At 36.8% G+C, this 17,982-nt stretch overlaps 1 protein-coding gene across 1 annotated transcript in view; it reads right to left on the bottom strand.

Annotated features, from left to right (window-relative positions):
• pdzrn4 (PDZ domain containing ring finger 4) overlaps window positions 1-17,982 on the bottom strand; it is a 30,075-nt gene that overhangs the window by 3,488 nt on the left and 8,605 nt on the right. Inside the window, exons 2-5 of the mRNA XM_067391003.1 lie at window positions 7,972-8,219; window positions 6,968-7,070; window positions 2,765-2,863; window positions 1,284-1,346 (exon numbers count right to left, since the gene is read on the bottom strand). Coding sequence (XP_067247104.1) covers window positions 1,284-1,346; window positions 2,765-2,863; window positions 6,968-7,070; window positions 7,972-8,219 — 513 coding nt within the window. The remainder of the gene's footprint in view (window positions 1-1,283; window positions 1,347-2,764; window positions 2,864-6,967; window positions 7,071-7,971; window positions 8,220-17,982) is intronic.

The following is a 17,982-nucleotide window of genomic DNA, read 5'->3' as shown; positions in this document are numbered from 1 at the left end:
GTCTGATCACGCTCTGACAACAGCAGTAATGTCTCGCGCTTATACTTCAATGAGTGCTAGACATCACTTCCGCTGTCAGAGCGTGATCAGCCCTCACTAAGCGAGTGCTGAACTCAGTTGGACATAGTGGTGTTTTAGAGGTAAAAAATGATATAAATACTGTTCGGTTTCTCACACAAACTGATTTCTGTTTCTTGTCTTAGGACATCAATGTGTCATCACGAGCCGCAGGGTTTAATTTGGATTTGTCTGTGCGTCTTTTATTTACTCTTATAGTAGAAGTTCCCATTCACTAGCATTATTTGACTGACAGACGGCAACGGTTGGAGTTAAAAATCATAATTTGTGTTCTACTGAAGAAACAAAGTCACCTACATCTTGGATGTGCTGGGGGTAAGTAGATAAACATCAAATTTTCATTTTTGGGTGAACTATCCCTTTACCCTTGTCTGATAGCTGCTCAAATTTCAGTGGCCAATGGCATACATTTTTTTCTAGATGCATCAATGTCCTCAGGCAGTCGTGGCCCTTCGGACAAAGACACTGCATGCCAATTTTCAAGTCAATTGGACCAACAGTGAAGTAGTTTTAGCCATTTTCATGTTTTTTTTTTCCTGTTATAGCACCACCGGGTGGCCAGTCGCCACTTCCTTTTTCTCGCAACCACAGAATGAACTCTTACATAGGTGTACTGAGTTTGGTGAAAATATCTCATTCCGTTCACGAGTTTTAGTAAAGGGGCTCCACCCACTGCGAACATTGTTAAGGACCGTGAATCGGAATTTCAACTTTTTTTTTGATAACTATTGACTCCAAAGAATCTTGCTGCACTGGTTTGATTCCGATCAGGTCAAAAACTTAGGACTAGTTCACAAAAGTAGGTTTTTCAAATCCAAAATACCCAAAAATTCTAGGTCTAACAGTTTAGGAGTTATAAGCCATTTCGTACTTTTGAACACCGTAGCGCCCCCGTCAGGCCGATCGGGTCAAGCCTTGGTGACGTCATAGAAGGTGTGAATACCACCTGCACTCAAAGTTTATGTAATCTCTACGATTTACGATTTGGTCTGCCTGATCACTTTTAGGGGAGAATGCTGATCCTTGGAAAATTGAACAATTACAATAGGGTTTCAGCACTACATGCATAAATTCAATGAGTTTCTAGACTTTTTGACCCACTATATCTATTAAATAAATAATCAAAATCTTTATCTAGATTTATAGGATGGTTGTAAGCGTGAATGAGCCTGTGTATATGTGTAACAAGATTAAATGTGTCCCACCTGTAAAATTCTGTCTCCCTCTCTAATGCGTCCATCCCTTGCAGCTATGCTGTTGAGCTCGACCTATCAACAGTACAAAAAACATGGCATCAATATGTAAATTGTCATAATTCATCTCAACACACCAGCAATAATTCCATGACTTATCACAAAAAGAATTCATTATTGTAACAGATTAATTTGCATATCTGTTGTATAATGAGAAAAATCCATTCCTTTCAGACAATTTACAAAAGAAGGCAATATAATGTAATATCATATAGAAGGATTGGAAGTGAATACTGCACTGCAAATATATAAAGGATGTGGGAATATTTTTGTTTTTCCCCGTCAAAATAATACATATTTATCATTTTACAAGATTGCTGATTAAAACAACCATATTCTTTATGAATTATAAGAATTTACAAAAGAATCTGATTAACTTTTCTCCCTCTAAAATGAATGGCCTCTCATATCAGAGACATCCTGATAGAGGAAGGAGGCTGAAAACATCATTGTCGTACACAGACAAGCATTATACGCATAAATGCATTTTTAATGACTAATATTAGCATAACTTACTTCCACAGACATGTATTAATAGAACATTTCTGTAGGTTGTTTATGAAACATTTTCTGGAGATGATGAAAAGCAGAAGCAGTTCCCTTCTGTTTGATGTCAGGTGCTCCACATTTACATATCTCTGAGCGAGAAATGGTGTAAGAACAGGCAATATCTGTACAATAAGTAGAATTCTCCCTGTTGAAACGCAGTCCCTGTTTTCAGCCTTTGTTTTCCTTTGGTGTGTCAAGGAGGTGAGAGCGAAAAAAAAAAGTGCCATTTTACACTCCACAGGAGACAGGAGGGGTGCCATTCCTTGCTAATTAAAATCAGCAATTAAAACAACTGTCTGTATGCAAAATAATTTTCCAAACTTGACTTGCTCTCTTCATGCTTGGCTCAGTCCTGGTAGACTTTCGTCTGCCATTTGAACTTTGGAAAACAGGGAAATTTTCCATATTAAACACTTTCAAATTCAGTGAAGGAATACAGTGATGTGGAACAATGAGAATGGATCAAACTGAGCTTTTATCTTTTAATTACTTTTCACACAATTTAAATTGATGTTAAAAAAGGGTTTGGTCCGATTAATTTGATTGCCTGCCTCAAATTTGATGCTCAGTGCCACATCTTACAGGTGACTTCAACGTGTGCTGATGAATTAAGCACAGATCACCACATTAACATAATAACGTTTGTTCTAAAAGCATTATTCAGTTCATTTTCAGTAGATCTTTGTCTGTTAAATTGAACTGCTGCATTAAAAACCACAAAATTGAGTCTGAAACTATAAAGTCACCTTTTTTTCCCTTTTTCAACACTTGGTCTATGAAAGGAGATGATTAACCTTCAGAAAATGTTGAACTTCGATAACAAGAACTATTTTAATGTCCATCTATCTCCAGTTAAAATAAATAAAAATAAAATAAGTACACACCTGACCAACAAAAATTGCCATATCTTCCTCATCATCAGTGCGATAACAGAGAGTCAGGCCCAGTTTTTCCTGGCTGTTCATTCGACAGAGCTCAACCTCCTGTAACACACACACACACACACACACAGATATATATTAAAATGCAGGAGTAGTTTACCATTTTCCTTCCTATTTAAGGGCCAGAAAGAGGAAAATACATGCAGTTTGAATAGAAACATGAGCAACTATGAGCTGAACTATAATCAAAGCTCAGACTATTTCATTTATGCTGATTTACCAGGCATTTCACTAAAATAACTCAGCTCAGTACAGTTCTCTACAGCATTTCTCTTTTTTTTTTTTTTTTTTTTTAAAAAGCCACCTCTGATAGCTTCTAAACTCCAGCACTAATAGCATTGTTTTAGAGTAGCAAAGTCATCTTAAATGTTTGGCTTTACATTAAAATGAAACAACGACCAGTTCCTTTGGCTACAAATGTGTCCAACAAAAAGATGAGGCCACCCTGAAATATGATATAATCAAGCAGGCAGAGAGGGGTTATATGTCAAGACTGAAGCCTGGTGCAGGTGACAGGGCTGCATTTGAGAGACATTCATCTGTCAAAGCAGAGCAGTTAGCCACAGCTCGACATACCACTGACACGAGTCTCAGTTCAGTCAAGCAGAACGACTCATTTATCGGTTGACGCTCCTGACCGAGCACTAGCATCATACATCAAGATCTCAACCCTCCACATTAACCAGATTTACCACTCCATCTATATTAGGTTTTCCCTTTTCTTCCACGAACACATACACCGAACTGTCAAGTGTTCTTATTTGGCAAATAATTTCTAAAAATGCGATACCAACATGTTCACGGCAATGACTGTGGTGTGATATAAACAGGCTAACTCTTTCTTGTATTTCAGCTGAATCTGGGTTACTGTCAGTCTGCACAATGGATGCAATTCATCACCAGCAGCTTTAATACGGCTTCATATTGATCTGCTCCATAAGCTCAGCGATACTTCATATTTTCTGCAAGTCTATTGTTCAGACCCCATGCTCATCAAAGAGGATCAACCGACCTGCCGAGTAAAATGATCCACACAATCTCCCCTTAAACTACTGCAATGAGTGACGAAACTGGAAAATCAGAGAGATAATTTTACAGATCATAGTATTAATCTAGGATTTGTTCAGTATTCAGAGAGCTAAAGTGGTTCTGTGGTTTTCTTCTTGGCCTGATATGAAAAATTTGCTAGTGATTGACAGAAGTTAACTTAAAAGGGTTCATCCAGGCATGAATCAATGCAGGACCCATAGAGGACATTTATCACTGCTTATACATACTTCTGCAAAACGGTCACTAATTCACTTACAGAAAAAAATGATCATCATACATATATATATATATATATATATATATATATATATATATATATATATATATATATATATATATATATATATATATATATCCCAAAATCTCACTCTTTTGAAGAAACATGTGGTAACAAGCTGATTTTATACCTTCAAACAATCCTAATAATAATGATTCATTAAAGGTGCCCTAGAATTAAAAATTGAATTTACCTTGGCATAGTTAAATAACAAGAGTTCAGTACATGGAAATGACATACACTGAGTTTCAAACTCCATTGTTTCCTCCTTCTTATATAAATCTCATTTGTTTAAAAGACCTCCGAAGAACAGGCGAATCTCAACATAACACCGACTGTTACGGAACAGTCGGGGTGTACGCCCCCAATTTTTACATATGCCAGCTCATGATCGAGGCATTGCACAAGGGCAGCCAGTATTAACGTCTGGATGTGCACAGCTGAATCATCAGACTAGGTAAGCAAGCAAGGATAAAAACGAAAAATGGCAGATGGAGCGATAATAACTGACATGATCCATGATATCATGATATTTTTAGTAATATTTGTAAATTGTCTTTCTAAATGTTTCATTAGCATGTTGCTAATGTACTGTTAAATGTGGTTAAAGTTACCATAATTTATTACAGTATTCACGGAGACAAGAGCCGTCGCTATTTTCATCTTTAAACACTTGCAGTCTGTATAATGCATAAACACAACTTCATTCTTTATAATTCTCTCAAACAGTGTGTAATGTTAGCTTTAGCCATGCAGCATAGCCTCAATCTCATTCAGAATCAAATGTAAACATCCAAATAAATACTATACTCACATGATTCGATCCATGCACGCAGCATGCATGATGAACATCTTGTAAAGATCCATTTTAAGGGTTATATTAGCTGTGTGAACTTTGTGTTTGCTGTTTAAGGCAAGCGCGAGCTCTGGGGCAGGGGAGCACATGATTTAAAGGGGCCGCAACCTATATATCGGTGCATAGTTAATGATGCCCCAAAATAGGCAGTTAAAAAAATTTATAAAAAAAAACATTTGAGCTGAAACTTCACAGACACATTCAGGGGACACCTTAGACTTATATTACATCTTTTAAAAAGAAGTTCTAGGGCACCTTTAACACACATGCATTTGTTTTCCAAAATGAGCAAGAGACCCAGTAGGAAAGAACATTAATGTCACTAAAATAAAACTAATTACACCTCAGTGGAGTCTAATCTGCCCCTGTTTATTAGTCCAAGGAAAAATGGCATTGTTTGAAAGCTCTCAGCTGTAACATGCTACTTTAACTCATTAATAGTGAAGGAAAATGGCTTTTTGAAACTCTAATTTTTTAAGTTTCACAACTCAATACCTCATTTGACCATATAACTCATTCTGTTAACATTTAATTCAATTATTTATAAAAAAGGTAACACTGTACAATATAGTTTCAATTGTTAAAGTACATTAGTTAACATGAACTGACATACAGCATTTATTAATCTTAGTTAATCTCAACATTTACTAATACATTTTAAAGGGTTAGTTCACCCAAAAATGAAACTTATGTCATGTATTACCAAAGACTATAGAATAACACAAGACATGTCACTCGTATTGTTTTGAATGGGAGAAAGTGTAACGCGCAATATGGCGGAATAAGTCCCGCCTTCAAAATAAGAGCCAATCGCCGACTGGTAAAGTCATCGCGTCACTTCAGCGGCCGTTAGAATCACCGGTTTCAATAGAAACAGTCAGACGCGCGCCTCCGAAGAGAGGCGCATTTAGGTCTGCGCATGCGCATTAGCTTGATCCAGCCTGAATAAAGTTTTTTTTTGTCATGATTCGAGCGTTTAGAAACTAAATTTATGAGCCGGTTGTTGTTAGATTTCATTGTTGATTTCAAATATCAAATTTAATCGTAAGGTTGGCGAACAGTTTTGGAGAATCTGATGTTTCCCCATTCAAAGAGATAGGAGCTGCATGATGCCCAGGATGCCCGAGAGGCGTTTCAAAGATGGCCGCCGAGTGAAATGACTTGTCTTAAAGGGACTTTGGTATTACTCACCCTCATGAAGCTTCAAAGCTTTACGAATCTTTTGTTTTGAATCAGTGGTTCGGATCACGTATCAAGCTGCCAAAGACACATGAACTATTGAAATTTCGAAACACTTATGATTTAACGAAGCCTCGTTTAATGAAATCATGTGATTTTGGCACTGATTCGAAACAAAAGATTCGTAAAGCTTCGAAGCTTCATGAAGCAGTGTTTTGAAATCGCACATCACTATATATTGTTGAATAAAGTCGGTATTTCGTTTTTTTCTCATCGCTTCATAACATTAAGGTTGAATCCACTGTGTTCACATGAACGGTTTTAAATATGTCTTTAGTCGCTTTCTGGGCATTGAAAAATGAAATGATCTTGCTGGCAATGCAGGCCTCACTGAGCCATCAGATTTTATCAAAAATATCTTAATTTGTGTTCTGAAGATGCACAAAGGTCTTACGGTTGTGGAACGACATGAGGGTGAATAATTAATGACTGAATTTTCTTTTTTTTGGTGAACTAACCCTTTAAGATCAAAAGTTGTATCTGTAAACATTAGTTAATTCAGTGTAAACTAGAACATGCACATTTTTATTAACTAACATAAATTAGTTATTTTTATTTTTTTGCATTGTATCAACATGCATGAGCAATAATGTAGTGATGTATTTAATCATGCCATCAGAGTCCCTTGCATTTGAGATGCATGTAAAGTCATATGTTTATATTTAAACAGTAAGTAAGTAGTGTATATGTCACTATTCAAAGAAAGCATTTTTCTTTTACTTACCTCACACTCAAATTCAACTGCCCTGTCCACCTCTGCCTGAGTGCTGGCCACATATTCTGGACAATCAAAATATTCATGCTCCATAGTCTGAATGGAATGACAACTAGAGAAAGAAAGAACAAGAGAAATGAACTTTATGCCCTAGGCTATAGCTTTATGCCTGCAATTTTATTTGCAGAACTACAGACTGACCCTGAAGCCATGCATTACACTTCTAAGAAGATAACAGAATTTGTTTGTAGTCAGGGGAAGCATGTAATTACAAACAATACTCATTAATCTGTTAACACATCATGCTGGGGTACAATTGCAAATGCACTGTTCCAAGAACCTAAGCAATCTGTGCAAAGCGCATACACACACAAATGAGCTGAATCTTTGATTTTGCTGAGTTGTAGCCAGACAAACAGATTAGCATAAAGCACATGCACATAAGGAGCCAAATAATCAGATGTGGCCTATCATCCCCAGTCACAAGTTTTATTGGACAAACTCAAGCAATTGAAAAGCTGTAAAGTGCATTAAACACCAAGAGAAACCTCTGTACCAGCATGTTTGATATTTTAGCACTCCATTAGGTTTTAATCACCCTGTATACTACTCATTACAGGAAATGGATAAGGGAAGCCACTACAATAATTACACATCGGCCCTGGCGTGACTTTTATGACAGAAGAGAGGGATATTTCATGGGGGGAAGGAGGTTATGGCTGTTGCCTGGTGATGAAGAAATTCTTGATAATAAGTGGTGCTTATGTTAGTATGCATTGTCTGCTGGTTAAGAAAGCATAACTGGTTTAGGCTGCATTTGTCAAAACAAGTAACAAACAAATAATAATAATAAGAGAAATATATACTGTATATAATAACTCTGAAATAAAAATGTAATAAACAATTTATTTATTTATATATTTTTTTTATAGTAACGACATATATATAGGATTAGTTCTGAATCTAATTAAGCCTAAATGTAATTAACAGTTTTGGCAGCATACTGTATGTACCTGTCCGACAGCAGAAAGGGGCAGATGTCTGGCACAGGTGGGGTAGTGGGTCTCATCTTAGCCAGAGCCATGATGTGCTCAAAGGTGATGTCTGTCTGAGTGCATACATCCACCACACACACTTCCTGTAGGCTGTTCTGGTTCCGGGCAGAGGGTCCCCGCCTCAGCACCTGCACCACAATGGGTTCCTTCCGCATGGCCTCCACTGTTCCCTCATGTCCAGACTTGGAAAATTCACGCCCATTCACCTAAAGAGATAAGAAAACCAATAGATTTATTCACGATTACAAATTATTATATAACTTTTTTATTCTTTAAGTCATATAAGGGTCAAAGACGGCGACGAGTCATTTTTTTGTCCAAAGGCCTTAATAATAATAAAAAACAAAGATATGACATCAAAAGTATGTAAGGTAGTACAATTAGATCACTTTTATTGAATGCAAAATGTTTTAATTATATTTTGCTACATATAAAGGTATTTTAAAGATTTTGAAGTGTCAAAAGGTCATTTGGTTTAACCATCCAAAGGCCAATACAACCATTTAATATGTGATTAAAATATCTTAAAATGTAATAAATGTATATATTTTTTATTCTGCCATGATTTTATAGTGCAAAATGGTATTAAAATTATGTGTAGAAATCATTGCTTTGTTATGAGAAAGAATGTCCAGAAAAATTAATTTAATTGAAGTCATTCGGAGTAACCAATATAATGGGACCATTTTGGATCGAGTCATGCGGTCAATATCATGTGACAGGATGTGACATCATTCAGACACCTGCAGAGGACCACATGGTCATGAAGCAAAGTAACTAACTCTCTCTTAACTGAAAAAAATTCATTGCTCATACACATGTTCCGAAACATCAGGTCATTCAGTATAACCGCTATAAAACATGGAAAATGTTTAAAAACTTGTACTAAATATAAAATGTTTGATTGTCCTTTTGCTAGATAGATATCAGCCTGTTAGCATTGTTTGAAAATATCTTGATTCAGTGTAACCAAAATTTTAGTTAAACTGAATGACTTCTTTGGTAACAAATTTTGTCCATTTAGTAAAACATGACAAAAGCAGTGATTATAAAAACCACATAATCTCATTGTTAACACTTTATAAAACTTCAAAATTAATTATATGTCCATTAGGTTTCTTACACTTTTAAAAACCTTATTCGTCAATGACCCATGAATGAATGATTTCAAGAGAGTTCCAGATTCCTAAATCAGAGCGTGCTTGTGTAGCTCTGATATATGGATCTCATAAGTGACCAAACAGTCTTCGTAATCATAGTGACATCTGACATGTTGCACCTGACACCTGTCAAAGCCTCCCCATCAGAATTCACTCACCCGCATCAGCAGGTTCACTGCCAGACCAATTAAATGAGCTTGTTATAAGCTCAAACTACTCAGCCTTTCAACCATTTATTTAAGACAGAATCATACCCGAGGGAACACACAAACCCCTTTACCTTTATATTATAGGTTTGCAATATAAATGACAGGTCAATTCCCACCATACCGCTGCTGAAAATATTTTTGTCATTTGTCTTCAATGTGTAAACTTATTTTACTGGCCCACAAACACACAGAAACCCAACAAAAATCAATGAAAAGTGGACCAAAACCTTTATTTGGTCCACAAATAGCTTCAGTAGTGCAATGCAATGCGATTTGAACATACAGGCAAACTTACTTTGGACTCAGCTAATGTTGAAAGTCATATTGTCCACAGTGAGATTGCAAGGCTGGAGCTCCTTAAGTAGCTTTACACATGATTTATTCTAAACTGAGCAGTTTTCCTTCACCTATGTGGTTCCTGTAAGGCATAACAGGCATTAACTTCTTTAAGATTCCTTATCCTTGTGAGAAATTGCTTGTAAGTGGGAACAACTAAGAGTGGCCTTTAGATCTTTTTCATCTCTTCTTTTGTTTTAGGGCAGTGCATAGCATTTTGTGCCTCAGGCTGTCAGGTACAACCGCTGTTGAACGACCTCAACATTCAACACAACATGACAGGAACCTTTGCTCTCAGACATTCATCAAGTCATACTTGCATCTTGCACTGTTCCTTACAGGAAGAACGAAGAGCTAGTTGTGTCTCACCAGATGGGCCAATTAACAGGGAAAAGTATGAGATGTGATCCTCAACGCTGAGAATGATACTTGTGTCTGGTTGAAGCTAGTTAAATTTCACCCACAAAAGAATGGCACACCAAATGAGACACCAATACCAATGAGATATCAACCAATAATGAAGTCACTCAAATATCTGCATTGAATTACTGGACTTTAAACAAATTAAACTGAAAATAGGCATACATGCTTGGTTTACAAGGCTGGCTACTTTGTTTTTTCACATAACATTTGTTACTTACTGTTTAAAATCAGGCATAGTCAATGAATAGTCACCGCCACAGAAACCGGCAATTGATTTCTATATAGGTTTAGATCTTGTCTAAAAGATCAGCAGGTGAAGAAACTCTGAAGTTCATGTTGGTGAACGTTGATCCACAGCGATATGAATTTAAAGGTCATTAACGCCAATGAAACATGGCCATCGCACACCAACAAAGCTTCACCTACCCACCTCCACATTCCACCTCAATACATGACTCTGAAAAGGTCAGGTGCCAACTGGGTTTGATAACAAGGTCTGAAGCTGGAATGTACCACAGTCACCTCAGACCCGTCATATTGATTTCAGACTTATAATACCGGCTCTGCCTCAAGAGGACCATGTATTACATCTGAATGCTGAAGTGGAGAGCAGAATCACAGCTAACATCAGTGGTGGAGACTATAATGTGTGTGTGTGTATTGTCGGAGCTGTCATATTTGGGTCAGTTCTTGTCAGGTGACACATATCTAGAGGCTTGTTTATTTTCTCCCAGCTGAATGATTTTGCACAGGTGAGATAAGCACAAAGAAGTGATAAGACTGCATGTGTGTATATGTGTGTGTGTTTAAACACATGTGGCATGTGAGATAAGAATTGGATGAGAACCTCTTGGCCATACAACCAAATAGTGGAAAATGCAAAAGCTACTGGCACATGCACACACAAACAGCATTACGTCAACCCAAAAAGGGCCAATGGTTGTTTGGAAAGCTGACTGTGGTAACAAAGGACCACAGTCCAATGAGAAAAGCCAGACTATAGTCTTTTATATGGCACATTTGTAAGGGAGTCACACTGAGTTTCTCAACACTGTGAATCCAAAAGGAATAAAAGAGAGCATAACATAGTGAAATCCCACCCGGGAAGTGTCAAGCAATCAGAAGAGATTCTTCAGGGTATTATGTGCAAGCGAAAAAACAATATCTGACACACGCTCCCATTCAAAACCCCAAAACGTATCTTATTTTCGTATTGAGCACATGGCGAGACACCCAGACACACATCTATTCACTGCAGGTGCTCAATGACAATGCCACATGGAAGTCTAATTGAAAAAAGAAAGACTTTCTCATCATTAGAACTTATAATTTCAATAAAAAGAGTCTCTCTTTCTCTACACAGCTGCAGGAGTCTGTAAAACGCTTGTCGACAGCCATCATTTCACTTGCTAACTGCGGAAAAGAAACCACATAGACTCTGTCACACAGTCTGTTATTATTCTAATCCATTTTCTTCATTAGATTTACTCAGAGACTGATAACTAACTCACCATGTCGTTAACTATTCAGATATTCAAAAAGAGACTATTAACTATTTGCATATGCTATTTTCCATGTCTTCTCTGTGCTGATTAATCAATGTGGCAAGAAAATAATGAGAGGCAATTAGTCCCCTAACGAAATGCATGACTGAGTGACAGATCAGTAGAGGGAAAAAAAGTGCAAAGACTTTCTGTATAAGTAAAATTTGGTGCAAATTACTGTTGATGTGTGGAAGCAAAAATTGAGTTTTGTCTCATTACAAGTATAATCCAAGCATACTAAACAGCTTGTAAACAAACAAGCAAATTGAGCAGATCAGTCATGATAATAAATTGGGGTAATTATTTAAAATCAGTCTCTACGCCATGTACCCACATTATTCACCATTACGAATTATGTGAAAATTTGACAAACCTTAACTCTTTCCCTGCCATTGACGGAATTTTTTGTCATTTACGAAACCATTGACAAAATATTCCCACAATACATGTTTTCACTGTTTTACAGTAGGGGGCGCTATTACGCATCTTCTGAAAGAATACAGAATCTCTTGTTCAAAACACAGGTGAAGAAGAAGCAGAAACAAGTGACAGAAGCATTGCTTATGCACGTGTACGGTAAAATAACACGATTATCAAACATTAAACACTATTTAAATCAAAACTGCATAATGTTAAGGCAGGAACACCCCAAGCCGATGCCGACGAACTAGTGGCGACGAAAGCAGACTGCGGGGTTGGCTCACATCGGCAGCGTCTGGGTCCAAAGTTCGACAGCCAACGGCCAAGTAGCACGTCCATTCTGCGCCTGCGTATGATGAAATGCCTTTTCTGTACCAGCAGATGGCAGTAGCTGAACAGCCAATGAGAATGATCAGATGGTCTGACGGACCGACGAGCTCCGACGGCGATTCAACATGTCGAATCGGCCGAAAAAAAGCCAACGAGGACCAACGTCAGCCAACGGACTTAGAAAACTTAGTCAGCTGATGAACAAAAACTGCCCAACGGCCGACCGTCTGCTTGGTGTGTTCCTGCCTTTATAGAATGAAATGCCATCCCAGGAAGAGCTTTAGGGGTGTTGATAGAAGTGAAAAAAAAAAAACGCAAATTTCTCAGTTTTTTGTTAAAATTTTTCTTTTATTGAAACTTACCCAGTGTTGATAAAAAGGAATGCGTGAAGCTTTTCATGGAAACCTGTTTGAAAACAATCAGTTTTGCTATTCTGTTTGGTGATGCTATTACAACAGAACACTTATACAAACTTCACCTTTTATTATTCTAAACCTAATACTATGTAAACAAGATATAACACCTAGAAATCCTTAAGCACCTGAAGCACCTCCCCCATTTTGTCATTTTTTTAACAAACATCACATATGCACAGTATTCCCACATCAGTATCTGTGATTACACAGTATCACCATAGAGATTCAACCATCTCCGCTGCCATTGCTTATGCTTTTGTGTTAAATTAAAATTCCTCTTTAGGGACAAAGAATTACTCCTCAAAGAGGTTTTCGACATCAATATGCCACTGACTTATTCCGTGGGAATCATGCAGTGGGAGTTTGACTACACAACACAACGCTGACAAAGTTCACCCTGCAGGCAAATGTCTATGTTTCACAACATAATTAAATTCTCCATTAGCACCAACCTTGGGTTGATCTTCCGAGCAGAAAAAATGCCTCTCATTCTTCTCTATTTTCAGGTACAAAAATAAATAATGCATTTGAAATAACAGGCACATATATCACAGAGAGCTGTGTATGTGTAACTAATGAGTCCTTCAGCAGGACCCAGCCATGGATGACATGGGTTATGACAAACTGCGTCAACAAAACGCTTATTTAGACTCAGTACATCGATACAATAACCTGATGCAAGCGCTCCCCAAAAGCACGATCATACCGCATGCTGTCATTGAGTACATCATGTGTGCTGAATCTAGATGTAGGGAATTGTTTTTCCATTACTTGTCTACAGGAGTGTGAATAAATGAAATATTCTCAGATTGAGAACAGAGTTTTTTTGACAGGGTTGTGTCTCTTTCTCCATGTGTAGCCTGCCCTATTTCCAGGCCTTAAACCAAACGTGCCACAACATGTCCAGGCTTGTTGTTCTTCTATGGTCACTGTTGGGTTTCTTTGGCACTAGAAATTGGTTTCCCCAACACTCCTCAAACCGCCACTGGACATCTTTCTATGGCAGAAATAGTAATAGCACTACGCAAGTTTGTGGTTCCAAATTCAGCAAAAGTTTTGATAGTATTTTAACACTGAAAAAAATGCACACTTTAGCTTTAAATCTACCAGCCTTCAAAATCACTGATCCTTATTGAAGCAAAAAACTGGACCTGAATTTAGCTATTGGCTTTGCTATGCACTCGAGTTCACTTCAAGGTTCACCAATAAATGTCATGGCGAAAGTGCTGTGGAACGAGCCAACATTAATCATAACCACCACGACAATAACACAAGGCTATGCAATACAATAGTACAAGTAAGGGAGACCTAAGGTTCAGGGCTAACCCTGCCTTTTTTGTACATGCTGACTCCCACTTGACCTAATGCTGAAAATTTTGATTGTTCCTGAAAGGCAATGAAGCCGGTGTCTTGGCCTTAAAATGCCTGAGAAATCAGTCAAGCGAGCCAAGGAGAGTTATGGGTACTGCAGTCAGGCTGAGAGAGAGCAGGAGAGACAGATCTGAGGGTGATTTGTGGTTTCAGTGGGTATGCTTCATTATTTTATCTGATTTCACTAGCAGGAGTGTCCCACCATGCCTCACTAATGACTTTAATGAAGGACTCTCCTCTTGAGAAATACCAGCTCTGTTCCAATGCCTATATGAGCTACCTCACTACATAGGCAGCATTCTAACAAAGGCATGGAACATCATAAGTGACTGATTTGGAACGCTCTCAGCAACTCTACTTGCCAAACAAATGAACAAACATTTGATTTCATTAGAGTTTCATGTTAGCTTGTTGAAAGAATTTGTAGTTCATTTCGGCATTGAAATAAATTTTTGATATTCCTCTAGCTTCATCCACAATCTTGATTTTCCTCACAATGCATTCTGTGGTTGCCTTAGTGGGATGAATTTTTTTTTTTTTTTTTCCATGAACACAAACTTGCGGTAGATTGCATATTTTTACATTTTTTATGTATTGTAGTGGTGTCAAATCGATTAACCATGATTCATCGCATGTAACATAAAAGTTTATGTATATATATATATTATATTATGTATATATATTTCCACATATTTCTGATGTCACCTCTCACATTGACTACTGTAGTTCTCTTTTAATTGGTTTACCACACAAATCTCTTCATAAACTCCAACTAATTCAGAATTCTGCTGCTCGTATCATAACCCGGACTCCATGTGTACAACATATTTCCCGATCACTTCAACAGCTACGCACAAGTTGCACAATGTCCTTTGAGTGAAAACTGTAGTACTAGTGTCCTAGTAAAGACAAACAGTCTAAAGTAGTGCCTTATCTTCCACTGTGAACTCATATGTCTCCCTCTCGGACTGACTCTAATGTGGTGAATCTAGATGTGGTGTGTCCAGTGCCAGAGGCTTGTTGTCTGTTACTTCCTCCTACACACATTACACACAGATTAACCTTACATCTGCCATCATTACAGGCAGGAACACCACAAACAATAGTCATATGAATAGACAAACACACACATGCACTATGTTTCAGGCAATATTTCTAAATTAAATCAAGGGAGGGATACAGTAACTGCTTTCTAATCTGATGTACGCAAGTTCAAGAGGAGGTCAGAGCTTTAACCAAAGCAAGCATTCGACAATGCATAGTTTATTTCTGAATTCTGAAGTTTATATAACCTGAGTGTGGCCTAGCTCATCAACATAACAGAAAGCCTCCTGTTAATGTAGTTTTCCCCCATAAAAGCACAAAAATTGTTGTTGCACACTTCCATGCCAATTCAAACAAATCTCTACACAAAAAAACATACTAATCAAAGTCCCTCCATCCGCATGATTCTTTTGTCCTGCATCCCACGTTTGTGGATCCAAAGCCTGATGAATGCATCTGGCAGTTGTGCGTGGGTTGGCACGGGTCGTCATGCTCTGCGTGTAGTTAATGCACCACTACAGGTGTGGCACATGGCGGCCGCCACCACACGGCCAAAACCGACATCTGCTCCCTATCAAATCTTAAGCCCTAATATTAAGATTATACCAATAACCAGCCGCACAAACGTAGCATTTAATGTGAAAACCTGCACCTTATGAGTAAAACCGGGTACATTGTGCGAGTAGTTTAATGTGTGAACGACAGATTTAAATCAAATTATGTCAACCTTTTAATGAGCTACCAGCCATGTGATTTTTTTTTATTTCCATTAATATGTGCGTAATTCCTGGCTCTTTCTGTTACACGCCAATTAGCATTATTCATCATGTGTGGAGTTGGATTCCACTTTCAAGGAAGGCGGATGGGAAAAAATAATGCACGCCTTCACACCTGAACAGTCTTCAAGAACACATCAGATGTGTGTGAATGGACATCCAAACATGCACGCTTGCTTAAAGATTGTCTTTGACTCGCACAGCCACATAATGCACAAAACACTGGGATGTTTTGTGGTGTAATTTAGCTCCATTCAGCCTGTCGGCAGTCAGTCAGCTCCTGCTTTCACAGTTGCTCAACGGATGACTTGGAGTTTGAATTGGGAGTAATTGGCTAATCAGAATATGGAAGAATTTGAATGAGCAGATAAAAAGACAGAACAATATTTTTCTTAGGATAGTGCAAGGATAAGGGTAACACTTTTGAATTTTTGAAGTTTATATTATATTATATTATATTATATTATATTATATTATATTATATTATATTATATTATATTATATTATATTATATTATATTATATTATATTATATTATATTATATTATATTATATTATAAATGTTGAATAGTCACACTTTTGACTCCAGTCAGTATTTCTTAATGTACATTTGTGTTTCAATTTATTAGATTTATTCTAAATAAATGCAGCAAAAACAAACATTTTATTTGAAATAATATATAATATAATATAATATAATATAATATAATATAATATAATATAATATAATATAATATAATATAATATAATATAATATAATATAATATAATATAATATAATATAATATAATATCCGTAAATGTGGGATATTCTCACTTTTATATTTATTATAAACAAACAAACAAATAAATAAATGTAACCATGGACTACAATAACAGTCAATTGGTCAGTTTTGTGGAATTGAGATTTATACATCATCTGAAAGCTGAATATAAGCTTTCCATTTATGTATGGTTTGATAGGATATGACAATATTTGGCCGAGATACAACTTTTTGGAAATCTGGAATCTGAGGGTGCAAAAAAAAAAAATCAAAATATTGAGAAAAATCACCTTTAAAGTTGTCCAAATGAAGTCCTTAGCAATGCATATCCACTCACAATTTTATATATATTATATATATTATATATATATATATATATATATATATATATATATATATATATATATATATATATTATATATATTATATATATATATATATATGGTAGGAAATTTACAAAATATCTTCATGGAACATGATCTTTACTTAATATCCTAATGACTTTTGGCATAGAAGAAAATTTTGAGCCATACTATGTATTGTTGGCTATTGCTACAAATATACCCGTGTGACTTATGACTGGTTTTGCGGTATAGGGTCATAAATAGCTTTTGAAACATTTATGGATTTTAAGTAAATTATTCTCATTTAAGAGAGTTTTGAACTAGATTTTGAAATCAACACGCTAAACAATAATATTTCAATAAACTTCTAACCTTAAAATCCTTAATATTCAGCCCTTGTGACTACTATATTTTATATTCTTTAATAGGCCAATGCTACATATGAAAGCACACGATAGGACACAAAAATGCTCATTTCCCAGAAAGGATCTCCTGTAAGACTTGAACCCTACTGATGTTTCAGAGAGCAGATCTGGTTACTGAGCGGAGACACCACGGTGTGCCCCACAGATGGGCCGCTTGATACTTAATACGCAAACGGACGGCGCTAGAGACCTTAGAGAGCTGCTAATGACTTTTCAAGCACGCAAGAAACCCAATTCAAGTTTGATAGTGTCACAGTATCGAATGAACATACAGAATCTGTCCAAGATGTGCAAGTTTGGACTCATTGACTGAAAAGACCTGTGTGACAAGCAATGACAAGGGGGATCAAGCGAGGACATATGAGATCTACACAACTTACACAATTACAGACTTTTTTCCAGTCAAACAC

The sequence above is a fragment of the Chanodichthys erythropterus genome, chromosome 8 (genome assembly GCF_024489055.1).
Source record: "Chanodichthys erythropterus isolate Z2021 chromosome 8, ASM2448905v1, whole genome shotgun sequence".
Taxonomy (NCBI): Eukaryota; Metazoa; Chordata; class Actinopteri; order Cypriniformes; family Xenocyprididae; genus Chanodichthys; species Chanodichthys erythropterus.
The sequence above is the reverse complement of the archived record's forward strand: the minus strand, read 5'-3'. Positions and strand labels throughout refer to the sequence as shown.